General features: G+C 36.1%; 1 protein-coding gene across 6 annotated transcripts; it reads left to right on the forward strand.

Annotated features, from left to right (window-relative positions):
• Nucleotides 1-327: 327 nt before the first annotated feature.
• LOC136039261 (diaminopimelate epimerase-like) lies at nt 328-16377 on the forward strand. Of its 6 annotated transcripts, none has more exons than XM_065722829.1 (3): nt 358-412; nt 7322-7463; nt 13271-16377. In XM_065722829.1, the coding sequence occupies exon 3, from the start codon at nt 14138-14140 to the stop codon at nt 15011-15013; it is 876 nt and encodes a 291-aa protein (XP_065578901.1). In that variant the 5' UTR covers nt 358-412; nt 7322-7463; nt 13271-14137; the 3' UTR covers nt 15014-16377. The 6 variants fall into 6 exon arrangements, with proteins under 6 accessions (XP_065578899.1, XP_065578904.1, XP_065578901.1 ...); XM_065722831.1 differs by having other exon boundaries at nt 397-412; nt 7380-7463; XM_065722827.1 differs by lacking the exon at nt 7322-7463 and having other exon boundaries at nt 328-412.
• Nucleotides 16378-18218: the final 1841 nt, after the last annotated feature.

Below are 18218 nucleotides of genomic sequence, written 5' to 3' on the forward strand. Positions count from 1 at the left end.
TATCATGTTTGTGTGTTTTAGTTTTTTGTTGGAATTTAAGGGAGGAAAACTATCTTAACACAACACAACCCTGCTCCAACTAAAAATATTTAATAACTTTTGTATTTTCTATTTTTTTTTAACTGACGTCATAAGAAAATCCCCTATCTTGGTTTTTAAGTGTATTTGCGAAATTGGTTTTAAACTGTGACTCTAGTCGCATTTTAGTGGTACAAAAATCTTTATATTTGCGAAGAAACTTTTACTGCCTTTGAATTTTTCCTTATCAATTAAATTTCAAAAATCACATAAAACTAAACAAACATTAGATAAATTCTTGATAAAAAAATTGAATATTGCATGTAAGCCACAGGACAGCATTTGTATATGCTATATGTTCTAGAGTGACAGGGAAAACAGTAATTGTGATTTTGTAAGTGTATTTTCACTTTTACGGTGGTGACACACGTCTGACCCTCGATAGAAAGAAACAAAAGACGAAAAAATAAATTTTTTTTTAGACTTATAGGTTCTCACTATCTAGCTCCTCCTCACACGCAAACTCGGAGCGCAAAGAGGAAAATATTTTTCAATTAGTTGCAATTTTTAAATAAAAATGAGTGAAAATAAATGACCTAACTATAAAAAACATAGGAGCGACCCGGCTCAATAGTAAACGAAACTCTAAAAAAAGAAATTTTGATACTAAAAGATACATTAAACGAATCGGATTTTTAAGTCGATTTTAAATATATAAGTTTCATCGAATTTAGTCATGCTCATCAAAAGGTACGAACCTGCGAAAATTTTCCTTATTTTTGAAAGTAGGGGGGAACACCCCCTAAAAGTCATAGAATCTTAACGAAAATCACACCATCGCATTCAACGTATCAGAGAACCATGTTGTACAAGTTTCAAGCTCTTATCTACAAAAAGGCGGAACTTCGTAATTTTTGCCAGAAGACTGATCACGGGTGCGTGTTTATTAGTTTTTTTTTTTGTTTTTTTTTCCAGGGGTCATCGTATCGACCAAGTGGTCATAGAATGTCGCAAGAGGGCTCATTCTGACGTAAATGAAAAGTTCTAGAGCCCTTTTTAAGTGAACAAAGGAGGGCACCTAGGCCCCCTCCCACGCTAATTTTTTCTCAAAGTCGACGGATCAAAATTTTGAGATACCTATTTTGTTCAGCATAGTCGAAAAACATAACAATTATGTCTTTGGGAATGACTTACTCCCTCAGAGTCCCCAAGGAGGGGCTGCAAGTTACAAACTTTGACAGTGTTTACATACAGTAATGGTTATTGGGAAGTGTACAGACGTTTTCAGGGGGATTTTTTTGGTTTGGGGGGGGTTGAGGGGAGGGAGCTATGTGGGAGGATCTTTCCATGGGGGAACATGTTTCAGGGGAAGAGAAATTCAATGAAGGGGGGGCAGGATTTTCTAGCATTATTATAAAAAATGAAAAAATAAATATGTAAAAAATTTTCAACTGAAAGTAAGGAGCAGCATTAAAACTTAAAACGAACAGATATCATTACTCATATGATGGGTTCTTCTCCTCCTAGATACCTCGCTCCCTACGCTAAAGTATTTTTAGCAATTTCAACTATTCTACGGCCTTTCTGATTCTTGGGTCATTCTTAAAGAATTGGGACAAAATTTAAGCTTTAGTGTAAAGAGCGAGGTATTAACGAGGGAACAAACCCCCTCATATACATAACAAAAACATACGAATATAAAAGTTTGTTACTCAAGTTAATTCTTAAGTTACGTATATTTTTTACTAATAAAAACGTTTGTTAAAAATTAAAAAGTTCTAGTTGCCTTTTTAAGTAACTGAAAAATTAGAGGGCAACTAGGCCTCCTCCCCCACCCCTTTGTTTCAGAATCGTCTGATCAGAACTAAGAGAAAGCAATTTAGCCAAAAAAAAAGTATAAAATTTTATTTAAATAATTTATATGCGGAGAGCAAAAATCAGACATGCATTAATTCAAAAACGTTCAGAAATAAAATAAAAAAAACTACTTTTTTTTAACTGAAAGTAAGGAGCGACATTAAAACTTAAAACGAACAGAATTATTCCGTGTGTGAAAGGGGCTGTTCCCTTATCAACACCTCGCTCTTTACGCTAAACATTTTTACTGCTTAACAAAGTAGAATTGAGGAAAAGAGTCAAACTTTAGCGTAAAGAGCGGGGCATTGAGAAGGGAACAGCCCGGGAGGACACGGAGTAATTTCTGTTCGTTTTAAGTTTTAATGTCGCTCCTTACTTTCAGTTAAAAAAACTAGTTTTTTCATTTAATAATGAATAAAGTCTAAGATAATTTCGAATACATCAGTGCCTTTCTATGACGATAAATAAAAGTTTAAAAAGGGTTACAATCCTTTTTATAGACAGTGATAAATTTCCCAAAAAATACTAGATATCTTGGTCACTTATGCTGCAACTGTTATCAGTAGTAATACTAGTATAAACACCCAGAACCTTTTCACGATTGAAAAATGTTAGAAAGAGTAGAACCCGACCGGTTGATCATATCTCAATCAGTAAGCTGTACAAAAATAGAGTTCCATCCTGCTTTCCCCTGCTATAATGAGAGAAAGGATAAGATAGCCAGGATACGTTTTGTGGATGAAGGATGGCAAATTGTCAAAGATTGCCCTTGTCCGCCAACTGTCTTAAATCAAACGTAAAGCAGGTCGTCTCCGAATGGGGTGGGATGATGTAAGGAATTTTTTTTTTAAAGAAACAGAGCCTTCTTGTTAGGGTGTAAAGAGAGATGCTTTGAGTAAGTTTGGGATGCACAAGGAGCTGCGGATGAAGGATGGTAGATTACCAAAGATTGTCTTTGTTCACCAACCGTCTTGAACCAAACAAAGAGCAGGTCGTCCCTAAATGAGGTGGGAGTATGTTATAAGGAAAATCTTAAGTGAAATAGGAACTTTTTGATAGGGTGTTAAGAGGGAGACTTTGAAAAGATTAGGATGGACGAGGAGCGTTCGTACCTATGTTTTTTGGGAAATTTATCACTGTCCATTAAAAACATTTTATCCGTACTTGAACTTTTATTTGTCGATACAGTCTTACTAATAAGACTACGACTAATGGTGAGACCTAGAGCAGACATATATTGAATAAGTTAATCAAGTCAAAATTAAAATAGGCAGAGGAGAAAGGGAGGGGGGATGTTTTACTAATCTTTCTTATGAGCACTTTGAAAAAAGACCTCTTGTCTACAACACTCATCCGTACGTGTGTGACATTTCACAGGAAACCTGTGAAGGTGGCATCACTGTTTATAATACAGGCTGCAAAGACCGGGAGCAATGAAATTTGTGAACCTTTTCATTTGTGAAAAGCGGGGTTGTCTTAGAGTAGTTCTGAAATAATAAAACAAAAATTTTGCTAGTGTTAGATTTGTTTCTTTTGTCGAAATTCTAGGTTATATTGACTTTCCGCTTATGCTTTCTTCTTTAAATATTTATGGAAACACACGTTAATTCTCGAATCAGCAAAATGTTGAAAAAACCGAAAAAACAAGAGCTAAGAGCTCATATGGCACTTGTGACGAGGCGAGAAGAGCTAAGAGCCAAGAGATCATATGGTATGAGCTTTAACAAAATTCTATGAATCAATAGATTGATTTAAAAAGGAAAATAAGAGGCTTAATGCCGGTCAAGATTTAAAATAAGAGCTCTGAGTCACAAAGTCCTTCTAAATATCAAAATTCATTAAGATCCGATCACCCACTCGTAAGTTATAAAAACCTAATTTTTTCTAATTTTTCCTCTCCCTTTTGCTCCCCAGATGGTCGAATCTGGGAAAACGACTTTATCAAGTCAAATTGTGCAGCTCCCTGACACGCCTACCAATTTTCATCGCCCTAGCACGTCCAGAAGCACCGAACTCGCTAAATCACTGAACCCCTCCCCCAAACTCCCCCAAAGAGAGCGAATCCAGTACGATTCTGTCAATCACGTATCAAGGACATATGTTTATTCTACCCACCAAGCTTCATCCCGATTCCTCCACTCCAAGTGTTTTTCCAAGATTTCCCCCTCCAACTCCCCCCAACGTCAAAAGATCTGGTCGGGATTTGAAATAAGAGCTCTGAGACATGAATTCCTTCTAAAAATCAAATTTCATTACGATCCAATCATCTATTCGTAAGATATAAACACCCCAATTTTCATGTTTTCCAAGAATTCCGGTTTCCCGCTCCAACTCCCCCGAATGTCACAGGATCTGGTCGGAATTTGAAATTAGAACTTTAAAGCACAAGATTCTTCTAAATATCAAATTTCATTAAGATCTGGTCACCCTTCGTAAGTTACAAATACCTCAATTTTCAAAATTTTTCTAGCCCCCCCCCATTTCACCAAAGAGAGCAGATCCGGTCCAGTTATGTCAGTCACGTATCTTAGACAGGTTTCTATTCTTCCCATCCAGTTTCATCCTGATCTCACCGCTTTAAATATTTTCTAAGATTTCCGGTCCCCCCAACTGCCCCCCCCCAATTACGCTTGATCCGGTTGAGATTTAAAACAAGATATCTGAGTTACGAGGTCCTTCTAAATATGAAGTTCATGAAGATCCGATCACTCCTTCGTAAGTTAAAAATACGTCATTTTTTCTTATTTTTCAGAATTACCGCCCCCCCCCGCAATTGAGCGGATCCGTTCCAATTATGTAAATCACGTATGCAAGACTTCTGCTTATTTTTCCAACCAAGTTTCATCCCAATCCCTCCAATCTAAGCGTTTTCCATCATTTTAGGTTTCCCCATCCCAAACTTCCCCCAATGTCACCAGATCCGTTAGGATTTAAAATAAGAGCTTTGAGACACGATATCCTTCTAAATATCAAATTTCATGGAGATCCAATCACCCGTTCGTAAGTTAAAAATACCTCATTTTTTCTAATTTTTCAGAATTAACCCCCCCCCCCCCAACTACCCCAAAGAGAGCGGATCCGTTCCGTTTATGTCAATCATCCATCTAGGACGTGTGTTTATTTTTCCCACCATGTTTCATCTCGATCCCTCCACTCTAAGTGTTTTCCAAGTTTTAGGTTTCCCCCTCCCAACTCCCCGCCCCCGCCACCAGATCCGGTCGGGATTTAAAATAAGAGCTCTAAGACACGATATCCTTCTAAACGTCAAATTTAATTGAGATCCGATCACCCGTTCGTAAGTTGAAAATACCTCATTTTTTTCTAATTTTTAAGAATTATTCCCCCCCCCGAACTACCCCAAAGAGAGCGAATCAGTTCCGATTATGTCAATCATGTATCTGGGACTTGCGCTTATTTTTCCCATCAAGTTTCATCCCGATCCCTCCACTCTAAGTGTTTTCTAAGATTTTAGGCCCCCCCCAACTCCCCCCAATGTCATCAGATCCGGTCGGGATTTAAAATAAGAGCTCTGAGACACAATATCATTTCAAACATCAAATTTCATTAAGATCCAATCACCCGCTCATAAGTTAAAAATACTTCATTTTTCTATTTTTTTGCGAATTAACCGGCCCCCTACTCCCGGCCCCCAGATGGTCAAATCGAGAAAACGACTATTTCTAATTTAATCTGGTCCGGTCCCTGATACGCTTGCCAAATTTCATCGTCCTAGCTTACCTGGAAGTGCCTAAAGTAGCAAAATCGGGACCGACAGACAGACCGGCAGACCGACAGACAGACAGACCGACAGAATTGGCGATTGCTATACGTCACTTGGTTAATACCAAGTGCCATAAAAACGAGAAATCTTTCTAATGACGATTATGCATGTCGTTCCCTATGCTACTCAAAACAAACTACTATTGCTACTACTACTACCAACTCACCGCAGTACAGAGCCGGCAGAGGCCAACACAGCTCTGCATTTCATTCGGTTAAATAAAGAACGTGAAAATACTGATGTGATGTATACTTAAATCTCAATCACGGTCGGTAAATGCAGTAGTTTTACTGACTCGTGAAGTGATTTTACGGATGGTGCCACATTTTTTTTCATTCGGCTAAATAAAGAACATACAAATACTGACAGGATATCTACTGAAATCTCAACTTAGGTCGGTAAATACAGCTGTTTTACCGGTAACACTTTGGTAAATACTCCTGTTGTAAATACTTCTGTTGTGAATTTACGGAAATGATCAATATTATACCCATTTATTCCTTATATTTTCATTTGTAAAATTATCTGACTTTACGGACGGTTCCAAGTTTTTACGTTCGATTAAATAATATTCGGTTTAATAAAGGAGATGAAAACCATGAAATGAAGTGTCTCGATCTTGGTCGGTAAACTTAGAGTTTGTGCCAACTCCTGCAGTTATTTCACGGACAGCACCCGATTTTCTATTCAATTAAATAAAAAGCACAAAAAAATTACACGACATCTATGACATTTATCAAAATCTCAATTTTGGTCGATAAACAGGAGCGTAGCTCCTGCTTCTTTGTTGGGAGGCAAAAAGGGTGCACATTCAGAGAGTCAAGGGGTGGGGCTTACAGGCTATAATAATTTTTCTCAAAATTACTGAGGGGGACAACTACAACCCTTACCCCCCCCCCCAAAAAAAAGACACCACTGGCGATAAATTCGACGATTTTAAACACTCACACCCAGCTTTGTGCAAGCAAAAAAATATACTGATGGTGTCACAAATTTCTCTTTGGTTAAATAAAAAAAAATTAAAAATTAAAATACTGACATGGTATCTTCCGATATTCTGATCTCAGTGGGTAAATACAGTGGTATATCTGACTTGAAATAATGGTTGAAAACCTCATTCAGTACCAACTAGTACTACTTACTCGCAAGGTGGCAAGGTTGCAGTCACGCTTTATAACAGGTTTGGTGGTTGCTAGATTATGAGCTGTGGACAATTAAAAGATCAATGCCCAGCCGTGGGACCTACATATCGTTTTTATATTTCGCAAACAGCTAGAGCTGGATGAATGATCTCAAGTGCAAAAGAATAGATTGATAAAAGGGATATATCGAGTTTAAGATTGAGTCGAGGAAAAAATAAAGCCTTGGGGTGCATGAAAATACTAGGATTTTTCTTGTAAATAGTTCAATACCATTTTTAACAAAAATCGTTTTTTACTTTTTGAAAACCGTTTTTGACAAAAATGGATTTCAGCTGCCGATCAAGCTGTCACAAGAGCAGCCAAAGGAATCTGTTTGTTAATACCGAAAAACTTATAAAAGTCTTAGGTGTAAGCAAAGAGGTGCATATGTATAAAGACCAAAGAGGTGCTTATCAGTGTTCATTTGACAATCTAACTGTAAATACCTTGTGACAAATCAGAGTACAGTCTATCCTGAATGCAGGTTAAGAACGTTCGATAATTCAACCAATTGTGGAGGGTGCAATTTTCTTTTCATGCAGGAGGTGTCTTAGAATTGATGCTACTAACTGGAATGAAAATGGTTTGATTCAAAGTGTTCCTCTGTGGATAATTTTAGTATGCAGGTAAATCGTTTAAAGTCACCTTTTTCACTTTTCTATCACATCCCCGATGCAAAAATTCAAGAGTCAAGATACTCAGTATTCTCAAGGAGATTAATGCCGAATATCTGCTGACCCTCCTTTCCCATAGAATGATTTTAACTTCCTCCAACCTCCATCATGAAGAAGCGTTTGCTTCTCAGGCAGTATCATGTCAAAATGAGAGCAGCGTTTCAGTTTTCGTTGACCCCCTCCCACTCTTAGCAACTTCAACACTAAATCTAACCCCAACTCGTGAGATATGTCAGTTCAAACGGAATTTTTCCCAATTCCAACTACATAGGATGGAACATGTCGAATTGACATTTTTCCAAAAGGTCTTGGCCCCTTTGTTAAAAACTATGAATGTCAGATCAAATAACCCATGGTCAAATTTGAAAATCTGAAACCAAAAAAATTTTTGGAATAAAAAAAAGTTTATATGAATCCTTGCTCATATACAGGAGCGTAATTTTCTAAGAGGTAGGGGGGGAAAATTCCCGTCCTAGACTTCTCCTTTTCCTATCCCCCCAGACCCATGTTTGACCCTCTCTCTCATCTGAAAAGTAGTTTCTTCAAATATTTTGTCAAAACCATGATAAGCCTACATAACTCTAGCATCCACATAAACAGATTTATTTTCTTTATTATATATTTACCTTTATGGCACTATATGGCTTATTTTCCGGTTTTCACTGTGATTTTTAACTGATTTGTGACAATTGGCTCCTATTAAGCCCTCCTCCCTTCAGGATTTTGAAGAAATACACCACTGCTCATATATCTGAATTTTTTTTTCTAATCTGTTGCCCACACCGTCGATCCTAGAAATTCCAAACCAATTGAGTACTCTAAATGTGTCAGAAAATTCAGGATTCTCCAGGGGGGATCCTAATATTCCAGGGGTAGATATAGAGCAAAATTGGGAAGCTCAATTTGACAAACGTGTTAATAAGCAAAATCGTGTGGGGGTGGGCAATTATACAAGGGCACTAATAATTGACCAAATTATAAAAAAAAAATAAGGGCGCCAGAACATAACCTGGGAGGAGAGCGGGGTCCTAATGGATCCCACGAATGGTATATCCTTCTTCTCGTTCGACTAAGTAAGAAGGATCCAAATCATTTTGACGTTAACTCAGCATTAATTACTAATTTATCAGCAATTATTCCTACCAGAAAATGATCCTGTTCCGTTCTCTCAAGAAGATTATCAAAATCAAATCAGTTTCTGGTCAGGTTGGTGAAAAGGTTACCGACCAGTTCTGGTAAAACCTTAGTGTTGACGAAATATTAGTTATTTATTAATCAAAGGACTCACAATAAAACACATTGTCGGGAACAGCGAGAAGATGTTGAGCCCTGATCTTCCCAAAACCTGACCTTTTCGGCATTTCATTAAGAGAGTGTAAAAATTTCGAACTGGTAATAGAGAATTTTACCTTAAGATGGATTCAATTTGCTTTTCTGTTAAAGATAAGCAATGATTAAAATACCAACTACTAGGGGAAATACCTCTCTAGATGTCATTTTGACTAATATGAATAATTTTACCGTTTCCCCTCAGCTTTACCCCCATTGGATGGGAGTTATCATCTTTTCTTACTCTTATCCTCCTCTTCAAATTTTAAGCATTCTTTCTCAATTACATATGGATCTTACCATTTTTTTTTTGAATGTGAACTCTCTTTATTAACTACTAAATTACAAAAACTATAAATACACACAACCGCCCTGGGGAAGGCCCCAGATATTGTGCCAATATCTTACTTCTTGGCCTTCATTCCCATTCATCTTACTTCTACATTCTCGGAACTATATGAATGATTGCTTGAAGATTGGCTAGAGGAAAAATTCCTACCTCTTACTAACCTCAGGCCTCCCTGTCCCTAACGAAATGGTCTAAGTTACTCTCCTAGGTCACCCTCTTTTTAGTTATGATTAATAGCTTCACTAAGGACTTGCCTGACGGTTGGAAATTTGTCAATGACCTAACATTTGTTGAAACTTGCTTTAGAAATTTAACAAGCAGTGCTACAAACATCCTCAACGAAATTAGAGATGATACCTCGGACTGGGACATAAGAGTGAGCACCTCTAAGTCCATGATAATGTCAATTTGTTTCTTTAAATCTATTACCAGTTTTCACACCCTATTACTCCTGAAATTTCTGTAACCTCCTTTAAATTACTTGGCGTAACAATTTCTACTAATTTAGAGTGGGATATTCATGTTAGAGATATTATCTATTAAGCTAATTCGCCTATTATAAATAGCTTTAGCAACGCACTTCCCATTTTTAAATGGTTTATACTTAATTTTTCCGCCCATATTTAGAATATACTTGTCCAGATTGGCACCAAGGTATCTCCCGTGAAGAGTCCGAAAAAAAAATTGAATATATCCAACAAAAGCGTCTTACAAATAATCAAACAGTTCGTGGTAACGAACTGTAGTAAGAAGTGACCCGGCTCAATAGTAACCAAAATTCTAAAAAATGGAATTTTCATACCAATAGCTACATCAAAAGAATCTCATTTTAATGCTGATTTTAAATATATAAGTTTCATCAAGTTTAGTTGTGCTCATCAAAAGTTACGAGCCTGAGAAAATTTGCTTATTTTAGAAAATAGGGGAAAACACCCCCTAAAATTCATAGAATCTTAACGAAAAGCACACCATCAGATTCAACGTATGAGAGAACCCTATTGTAGAAGTTTCAAGCTCCTGTATACAAAAATGTGGAATGTTTTGCCAGAAGGCAGATCACGGATGCGTGTTTATTGGTTTGTTTTTGTTTTTTCCCCAAGGTGATCGTATCGACCCAGTGGTCCTAGAATGTTGCGAGAGGTCTCATTCTAATGAAATTAAAAGTTCTAGTGCCCTTTTTAAGTGACTGAAAAAATTGGGGGGTACCTAGGCCCCCTCCCAAGCTAATTTTTTTTCCCAAAGTCACCGGATCAAAATTCTGAGATAGCCATTTTATTCAGCGTAGTCGATAAACCTTATAGCTATATCTTTGGGGACGACTTACTCCCCCACAGTCTACAAGTTACAAACTTTGACCAGTGATTACATATAGTAATGGTTATGGGGAAGTGTACAGACGTTTTCAGGGGGATATCTTAGTTTGGGGGAGGGGTTGAGAAGAGGGGGATATGTTGTGGGAGCTTTCCATCGAGGAATGTGTCATTGGGGAAGAAAATTTCCATGAAGGGAACGCTTTTTTACTGTTAAAGTAGAGTTGAGAGAAAGAGTCAAACTTTAGCGTAAAGAGCAGGGCGTTGATGAGGAAGCAGCCCCTTTCAAATACGAAGCAATTTCTGTCGTTTTAAGTTTTAATGTCGCTCCTTACTTTCAGTTAAAAAAACTTTTTTTTTATTTTTATTTAATTTAAAAAAGGCAAGGCGTCATATCTTTGCTTCTACAAAGAGAAAGGTTGGAAACCCTTTAGCAAAGGAGAATTACGCTTTGGCTCTGTTTGGCTTATAATACAATAACGAATCCGTCGCAAGGGAATTATTCCCCCCCCCCAACCGTCACTCTTCAATTTTTACGGCGACTTTAAGCTGTTTTGAGGCAATTCCCATTTTTGTCCCCCATTCGCTGCTTTACCAATAAATATAAAAAGCTTTTACCTCCCTCATTATTGAAAAAATCTCTCATTAGTTTCTCCTTTTTTAATTGAATAGTTGCTCTGCCTCGGTTTTTGTATTTATCCGCTTCTTTTTATCCCTTTCTCTTCTGATAAATGTCTTTGTAAGTTCTGAATATGTATTTTCTCTTTTGTAATTTTTGTTTTCTATATTTATTCGCTTTTTTTGACCCCCTTCCTTTTTTAATGTCCCTTTTAATTTATTTTGAAATGTATTTACCTTAATTGTTTTGAAAGTTTAGTTTTATTAGTTTCTTTTATTTTTAACTTTTAATTGGCATTTTACAGATAAATTATTGACTTGAAAATAAGTGTTTTGCTGCTGTTTTGGCATTCTTTTTCAATTTTCCTTTTCTTTTTCCGACTCAGTAGTCCAAATTCGGTCCTTTAGAGCTTGTAATAGTGATTTTTTTAATCTTGTGATTGCAAACACGAATCTCAGGGGGAGATGCGCCATCTTATATACCTTCTCCCAATGAAGATCAGAAAGAGAGGCAAATCCGGGCATTAAAAACAGCAGTGGCAAAAAGTCAGTTCAATAGCCAAAGAGAAGTTACAACTTAAACAATATCCTAGGCATCTACCTCCTTGTTACTAAAGGTAATTAGTAATTCTTGATAAATAAAAATCGTTCTCTGCGAAAAAAAACAAAAAACTCTACGGTATCTTCAGAGCCCTAGGAACAGCCTACACGATGCTATCCATAATAACAACTACACGATTATTACACGGTTACTTATTATACACGGTTGATACACGACAATGCACAGTTATTATTATTATTATTTTTTTTTTTAGTAAGGTGAAAATTTATTTATAGTCTTGAGAAGATTCGAGTGTTGTCCACCATAATTCTTTTAACGTTTGCTTGTTTTGAGTTTGATTAGATTATCAATTGTAATTTCTGTTAGATTTGGGTTCTTTATTTGTTAAAGTCAATAAGTAAAGAAAAAATAAAATGTAGCTTTTTCGGTAAAGAGCAAATTATGTTCTGGTCTTGAGGGGATGACGGGATTGTCAGTTTTGCTCATTTTAATTCTTGGTGGTTTAGAGTTTTCTTCATTTATCTATTCTAATTCTGTTCGTTCTGGGTTTAATTCATATATTTATGGTGATTTGTGGTAGTTTTACGCTTGGAAAATTATTTGAATTTATTTTTACTCATTTTTGGCTTAACGATGCTGTTTGCCGTTTATTTATTTCAGTTTAATTTTTATTGCCATAGTCTTTTTCACATATAAAATATTTTACATCTTTTTATTTTTTTCTAATAAACTCTATAGTTTTTACTTTAAAGATTAATTGACTTTATTTCTCCTCATTTTTGTTTTAATGAGGCTCTTTATTTTTCTTTAAAAAACTTACGTTTCCAGTTAACAAATACTATATGTAAGTAATTAAATTAAGAAAAGTTTTTTAATTGAAAGTAAAGAACAATATAAAACCTTAAAGCAAACTGAAATTATTACATTCATCAATGTCTTTGTCTTGTCTCTTGCTAAGCTAGAAGAAACTAACGAAGTAACCGGTGAGCGGCTTGAATGAGTGAATGGCGCATACAAAAGAACTAAATTTCTTCCCCTTGCAGAAAAAAAACCGCGGGGGTATTGTCCGCGGGGAGTATATTCCACGGGAGGTATTTTCCGCAGGGGTATTTTCTGGGGTATTTTCCAGGGGGCATTTTCCGTGGGGAGGCATTTTCCGCAGGGGGGCAGTTTCTGGGGGTTTATTTTCCGGGGAAGTATTTTCGGCAGTGGTTTTTTTCCAAGGGGTATTTCCGCGGTTTTGTTTTGCGGTTGGGTGTTTCCCTGGGTTAATACCAGCCACGGAGAAGGTAAACAAAGGGGCTATTCTTCTTTAGGCTATACGATTCTTCGGGCTGAACTATGCTCTCAAGTTTTCTATCTCAAAACAGAGAAAAGTCGGTGAAAACGACCAGCCAACTGGAAAAATCCCTCACTCTCTCTAAAAAACTTTGGCTAGTGACTCCCGCCTTGATTTAAAACCTCCTTAGTTCATCTTTTAATACTTTTGGCACTTTATTTTACATTTTTCTTATTTTAAATGACGTATCATTCAAATAATTCTTATACAAGCACCTCCTCTGCTATGTCTTACAAATCTTTTTTATTTCAGTAGATCCGTTCCTATGTAGATGTTTTTGCCAACGGAAGAAGATGGAAAAGAAGAAGGGCTAACGGGAATAAAGATATAAAAGAAAAAAGCCTTTCTGGGACGACTAATAATCTCCAATATACTACTTGCGTCGTAAAATCTAGACTCATGTGCACTTGGCCTGGCTTTATTATTTAAGTGTCTTAAAACCCCTTTTGGAACGTGTCCTTACCTTAGACCTTAGTTCCTCCTGTGCCGCCAGAGGCACCCAGGGCATCCAAAAAGAGCCGCCAGTCGTCCCTCATATGTGCTGCTGCCCAGACGTCTTCCCACTGGGGTTGGACTATCGCATTGATGTGTTTTAGGTCCCGCTGGTACGTACGACGAAGTGTATTCTTCGGCTTCCCTCTTCTTCGGGTTCCCTCTGGTTGCCACTCCAGTACAGTTCTGGGGAGTCTATCTCCCGCCATACAGAACGTGTCCGTATCTTCCAAAACTTTCGTTGTTTTTTTTTTCGACCCTCTTCGCAGCGAATTATGTACTTGGTGAAATAAAGTAGTAGTAAAGGTATTTGCTATCTAAATTTGATTCATAACTACTTGCTGAGTAATCTATTTGGAATTGTCGAATTTGTTAGAGTAAGTGTATCCATATTTTCAGTTAAGATTTTGGCCTGTTAAAAGTGTTTTAGTTAATACTAACTGAATAATAGAATAGGCCAAAGATTGAATATAAATGTTCTTGAATCATTTTTTTTTTTTTAGCAAATTTGTATGTAAATTTCTCTTAATATTTTCTTTTGGACAGTTTTTGTGCTTTCTAGTTTCATCAGGATTTAAATTTTTCATTCGTGAGATTTTGTGGTCTAAATCTTGAAAAATCCCGGTAATGTCTATTATTTTCAGTAAAATGCAAGCACTGGGAAATCATTTTATTATACTTGAAAAAAAGAATTTACCCTTATGTGTGAACATAGCTGGACTTAGTACAAATATGTGCAACAAGCATTTCGGAGCAGGGGCAGAAGGTCTTTTGATTATTGATGTCAATGAACAAAATTATCCAACCATGGATATGTATAATCCAGATGGCAGAAAATCAGCTTGTGGTAACGGTTTAGCGTGTGCAGCCTATTACATTTATCACTGTAAGCTAATCCAAAATAAAGAATTTGATATTGAGTCTGAAAATGGTTTATCCCATGTTTCAATTGAAACAGAAAGTGATAATACCATTATGTCTGTAGATATAAACTTAGGTCACCCTCATTTCGAGAAAGAGAAAATTCCCTATATCCCTTCGAATCCTAATAAACCTCCCCCTTATTTATATGAATCCGTAGAAATAGAAAATATTAGTTTCGACTTTGCTGTGACGTCCATTGGGAACCCCCATCTTGTTGTTTTTGTTTCTAAAAATCAGAAACAACCTTTAGATATACTGATAAAAAAGTTTGGGGAAAGTCTATCTAAGCTTTCCTGTTTTCCCGAACAAAGCAACGTGGAAATGATTCAGGTGGTAAATAATCAGGAAATAAATGTAAGAGTCTGGGAAAGAGGTGTTGGTGTAACGTTAGCTTGTGGAACAGGAGCAGCTGCTGCCACAGTTGTTTCAACATTAAGAGGTTATATTAAGGATTACGCTCAAATAAATTATAGCAAAGGATATGTTATTTCTAAGTACAAAATGGATGAAGGTGTTGTCATGACATACGCTGCTAAAAACATTAAAATTATTTATAAAGGAGAATATTTTTTGAACTAGTCATAAAATAAAATGAAGCAAAGAAGCTTGTTTTATCATCTTTAATAAGAAAAGAAAAAAAAAACAACCATGAGTAAATTCAAACCAAAAGCTTATATTTTTATTTAAACAAACTTCTCCCTCAAATTAAAATGATTACTACTACTACTACTAATACTACTACCTACAATTCAGCGCAGAACCTAGCCAGATGAGGCCAACGGAGCTTCCCTTTAAGTTCCCATTTCCTTTAAATCTTTCTTTAGGACATCATCCTTCCCCCGAACCGTGGACAGCCTGCTTTTTGTTTAGCCCAAGATGGTTGGCCGAAAAGGATAATCTTTGGGGATGTATCAATCTTCATCTGCAGAATGTGCCCTAGCCTTTCTGTCATTATAACACTAGAAAGCGGGATGTAATTATAATGAAGAGTGAAAAATGGCTTTTTGAATTTAAAAGTATCATATTTGTTAATTTCAACTACTTTCTTTGGCAAAGGAACAGCAGTACTTACATGTGGTCTTAAATTATAAATATTGTTGATATATTTTATTTTATTTTAATGTTTAAGCACTTTTATTAGTAAAAGTGCAACCCTCCTAAGCCTTAGAAATATTTGAAACTAACTTGTAAAGATGGTTATGTCTTCAAAAAGAAAGGAAATAAATAAAGTTCATTGTGGTATAACTGGTAAATTAAGTTCTTAAATTCGACATAAAACAAGCTTAAATGGCTCGATTGTCAATTGCTTTGTATTTAAAACGATATTTTATTTTGAAGAGTGTGGTAAGATGTATTGAAACATCAACAAAAAATTAAATAAAATCAACTGAATAGTATAGTGGGCCTTAGAGAATTAATAAAAGTAAACTGATATTTAATATATAATGATATAATGATATCAATTCCAGAAAATATAAGAATGTATAGACTGTCAATATTGCAATTATAAAATGAGACCAGTTTTTAAATGTATTTTGTTCCAATTTAAGCACTATGATCTTTAGAAGCTTTAATAGACATCATCCTCAGCCCTGTTAGGGATAATTTCTTTTTTTTTAATGAAACTTAATGATTAATTTCAATTCATATCTGTTTCAGGATTCATATAATTTATTTACAGTAATTTTTGAGCAGCAATTCTTAAAAAAAGTTTTACAAATAGTGGTTTGGGTGGAAAAAAGAGGGATGTTATTTTTCCTATGAATTGACAATCTACACCATTGCTGGTATTCTACAGGGCTTAAGCAATTATTAACTCCATTTTTTAGATTCCTTTGAGTATACGATTTTCATAGCCTATTATTTCAATAGAAAAATTCTTGTATATTGCATTATGTTATATTTTGTTGTTTTTTTGCTTAAATAAATGTATGTCAAATTTATTTATAAGGTTTGGCTATGAAATGGGCCAGCTGAACTCTTGCTGATTGAATGTCTTTTTTGTGCGTGTTTTGTAGTACTAGTCTATTTGTTTGTCTTATGTGTTATCTTGAGGCTACTTTGATCCTTAGTCAAGGTAAAAAAAAGTAGCAGCGATTCTACAGTGAAAGAAAATATAAGACTTGAAAGAACAACAATGAATTTAAAAAACGAAACCGTACTAAAGCTAGAGGAAGACGGTCGTGTTTCTAATCGGGCTACCCAACATAATCTGGAAGGGGAATCCCCTTAAAAAACTTCTGTCTCTTCCTCTTTTCAAGTGATGTCAATTTTATGTTCATTATTCCAAAATAAAACACAATTTTAGTGACACAAATAAGCGTCATGGTTGCAGTGGTAGCTACAACCTAGTAAAGAGCGAACCACAGCCAATAGTAGCCAAAAGTTAAAAAATACGTTTAGAAAAGTCTATCTAGTGAGACAAAAATTCACCTAGCACTGATTTAGGAAGGACAACTATTATTTTGGTTCCTCCTAAAAGTAAAAGTTTGTTGCAAAAAGAAAATTATGGTGATTTGAAAAAAAGCTTGAAACCCCTTTGAAATGACGTCAGATCAGAATGAAAGTGTACCATTGGAATCAGCATGGTTGAAAACGTTTTTGAGGGAAATTACAGACTCCTCCTTGAACAACAAGGAAGACATGTACGCTGTATCGTTATCGGAAGCATCGATATCACGTGTATCGGTATAGGCATATTGTTATAATAATTTTATTTTTGCCCGTTCATATAAAAAAATTTGTTCTACTTTGGTGCTTGCTTGCTGAGAAACAAAATTCTACCAACTCCGTCGTCGGTACGTTGACCCTTAGACCGATACTTTAGTAACTAGTTATCAGGTGATCAATATTTTCTTGTAGAGTAGTTAGGCTGCTGATTAACATTAGCAGGTCGTAAGCATACGAAAGCCGGCTGAGGTCACATGGATTAATGCAGAATCTTCCAGCTACGGTTTTGTTATTCCGGATGTAAAGGTATTAAACAGGATGGGGCTTAATACAGATCCTTGATGAAGATCTCGAACAAGTCTAATGAGTCTGTTCAGGTGATCCCCTGTCAGTCTAACCATAGCGAAACTGCCTGAGTACCAAAAAGATAAGAATGCTACGACATGAGCATTCACACCATACTCAGGTAATTTCAGGAACACCTGAGACTGCAAAACTGAATCGAATGCACTTGAGATGTCAACACTGCACATAAAGAGTGAGGATGCCATTCTATGGACTTTGTCAATAGCTTTCTTTAAAAGCCTATATACGAACATGCAACCCAGGTTTTGGCCAAATCTGAATTGACGATAATCCAATCTACACTTCCACAAAATTTCCGGAAGGAGAAGCAGCTTGAGGACCTTACTGAGAACACTTGAAACGGTAATTGGTTTTTTTTCCTGTGTACTGATTTTTGGTTTTTCTTTTTCTTGGGAAAGTTTCGACAGAACACCAGCACAAAATGAGCTGGGGACCACACCGCAATCGACACACATCTGGAACAGAAGAGTAATATGTTCAAACAAGAGGTCAGTGTCATGTCTTAGGTTATCCGGACAAATACCATCAAGACCAGGTGCCTTTCCGCGTTTTGATTTACAAACTGTTTTATCTACAGCCGATTTAGATACCACAAATGTATTTTGGACTATTAACAAGGTTTTGAGTTTTTGTTTAAGCGTTTATCACAAACTCATTCAAGCTTGGGGTCTTCGGAACCAAACACTGTAGAGTAAAACCTTAACCACTCCTCTTCTGAAATATCAGATGAGCACGTTTTACCACTGGT

This window comes from Artemia franciscana, chromosome 19, assembly GCF_032884065.1.
Source record: "Artemia franciscana chromosome 19, ASM3288406v1, whole genome shotgun sequence".
Lineage (NCBI taxonomy): Eukaryota > Metazoa > Arthropoda > Branchiopoda > Anostraca > Artemiidae > Artemia > Artemia franciscana.

Coding starts and splice junctions, on each gene's coding strand:
- LOC136039261 (XM_065722827.1), top strand. CDS start 14,138: ATGTCTATTATTTTCAGTAAAATGCAAGCACTGGGAAATCATTTTATT.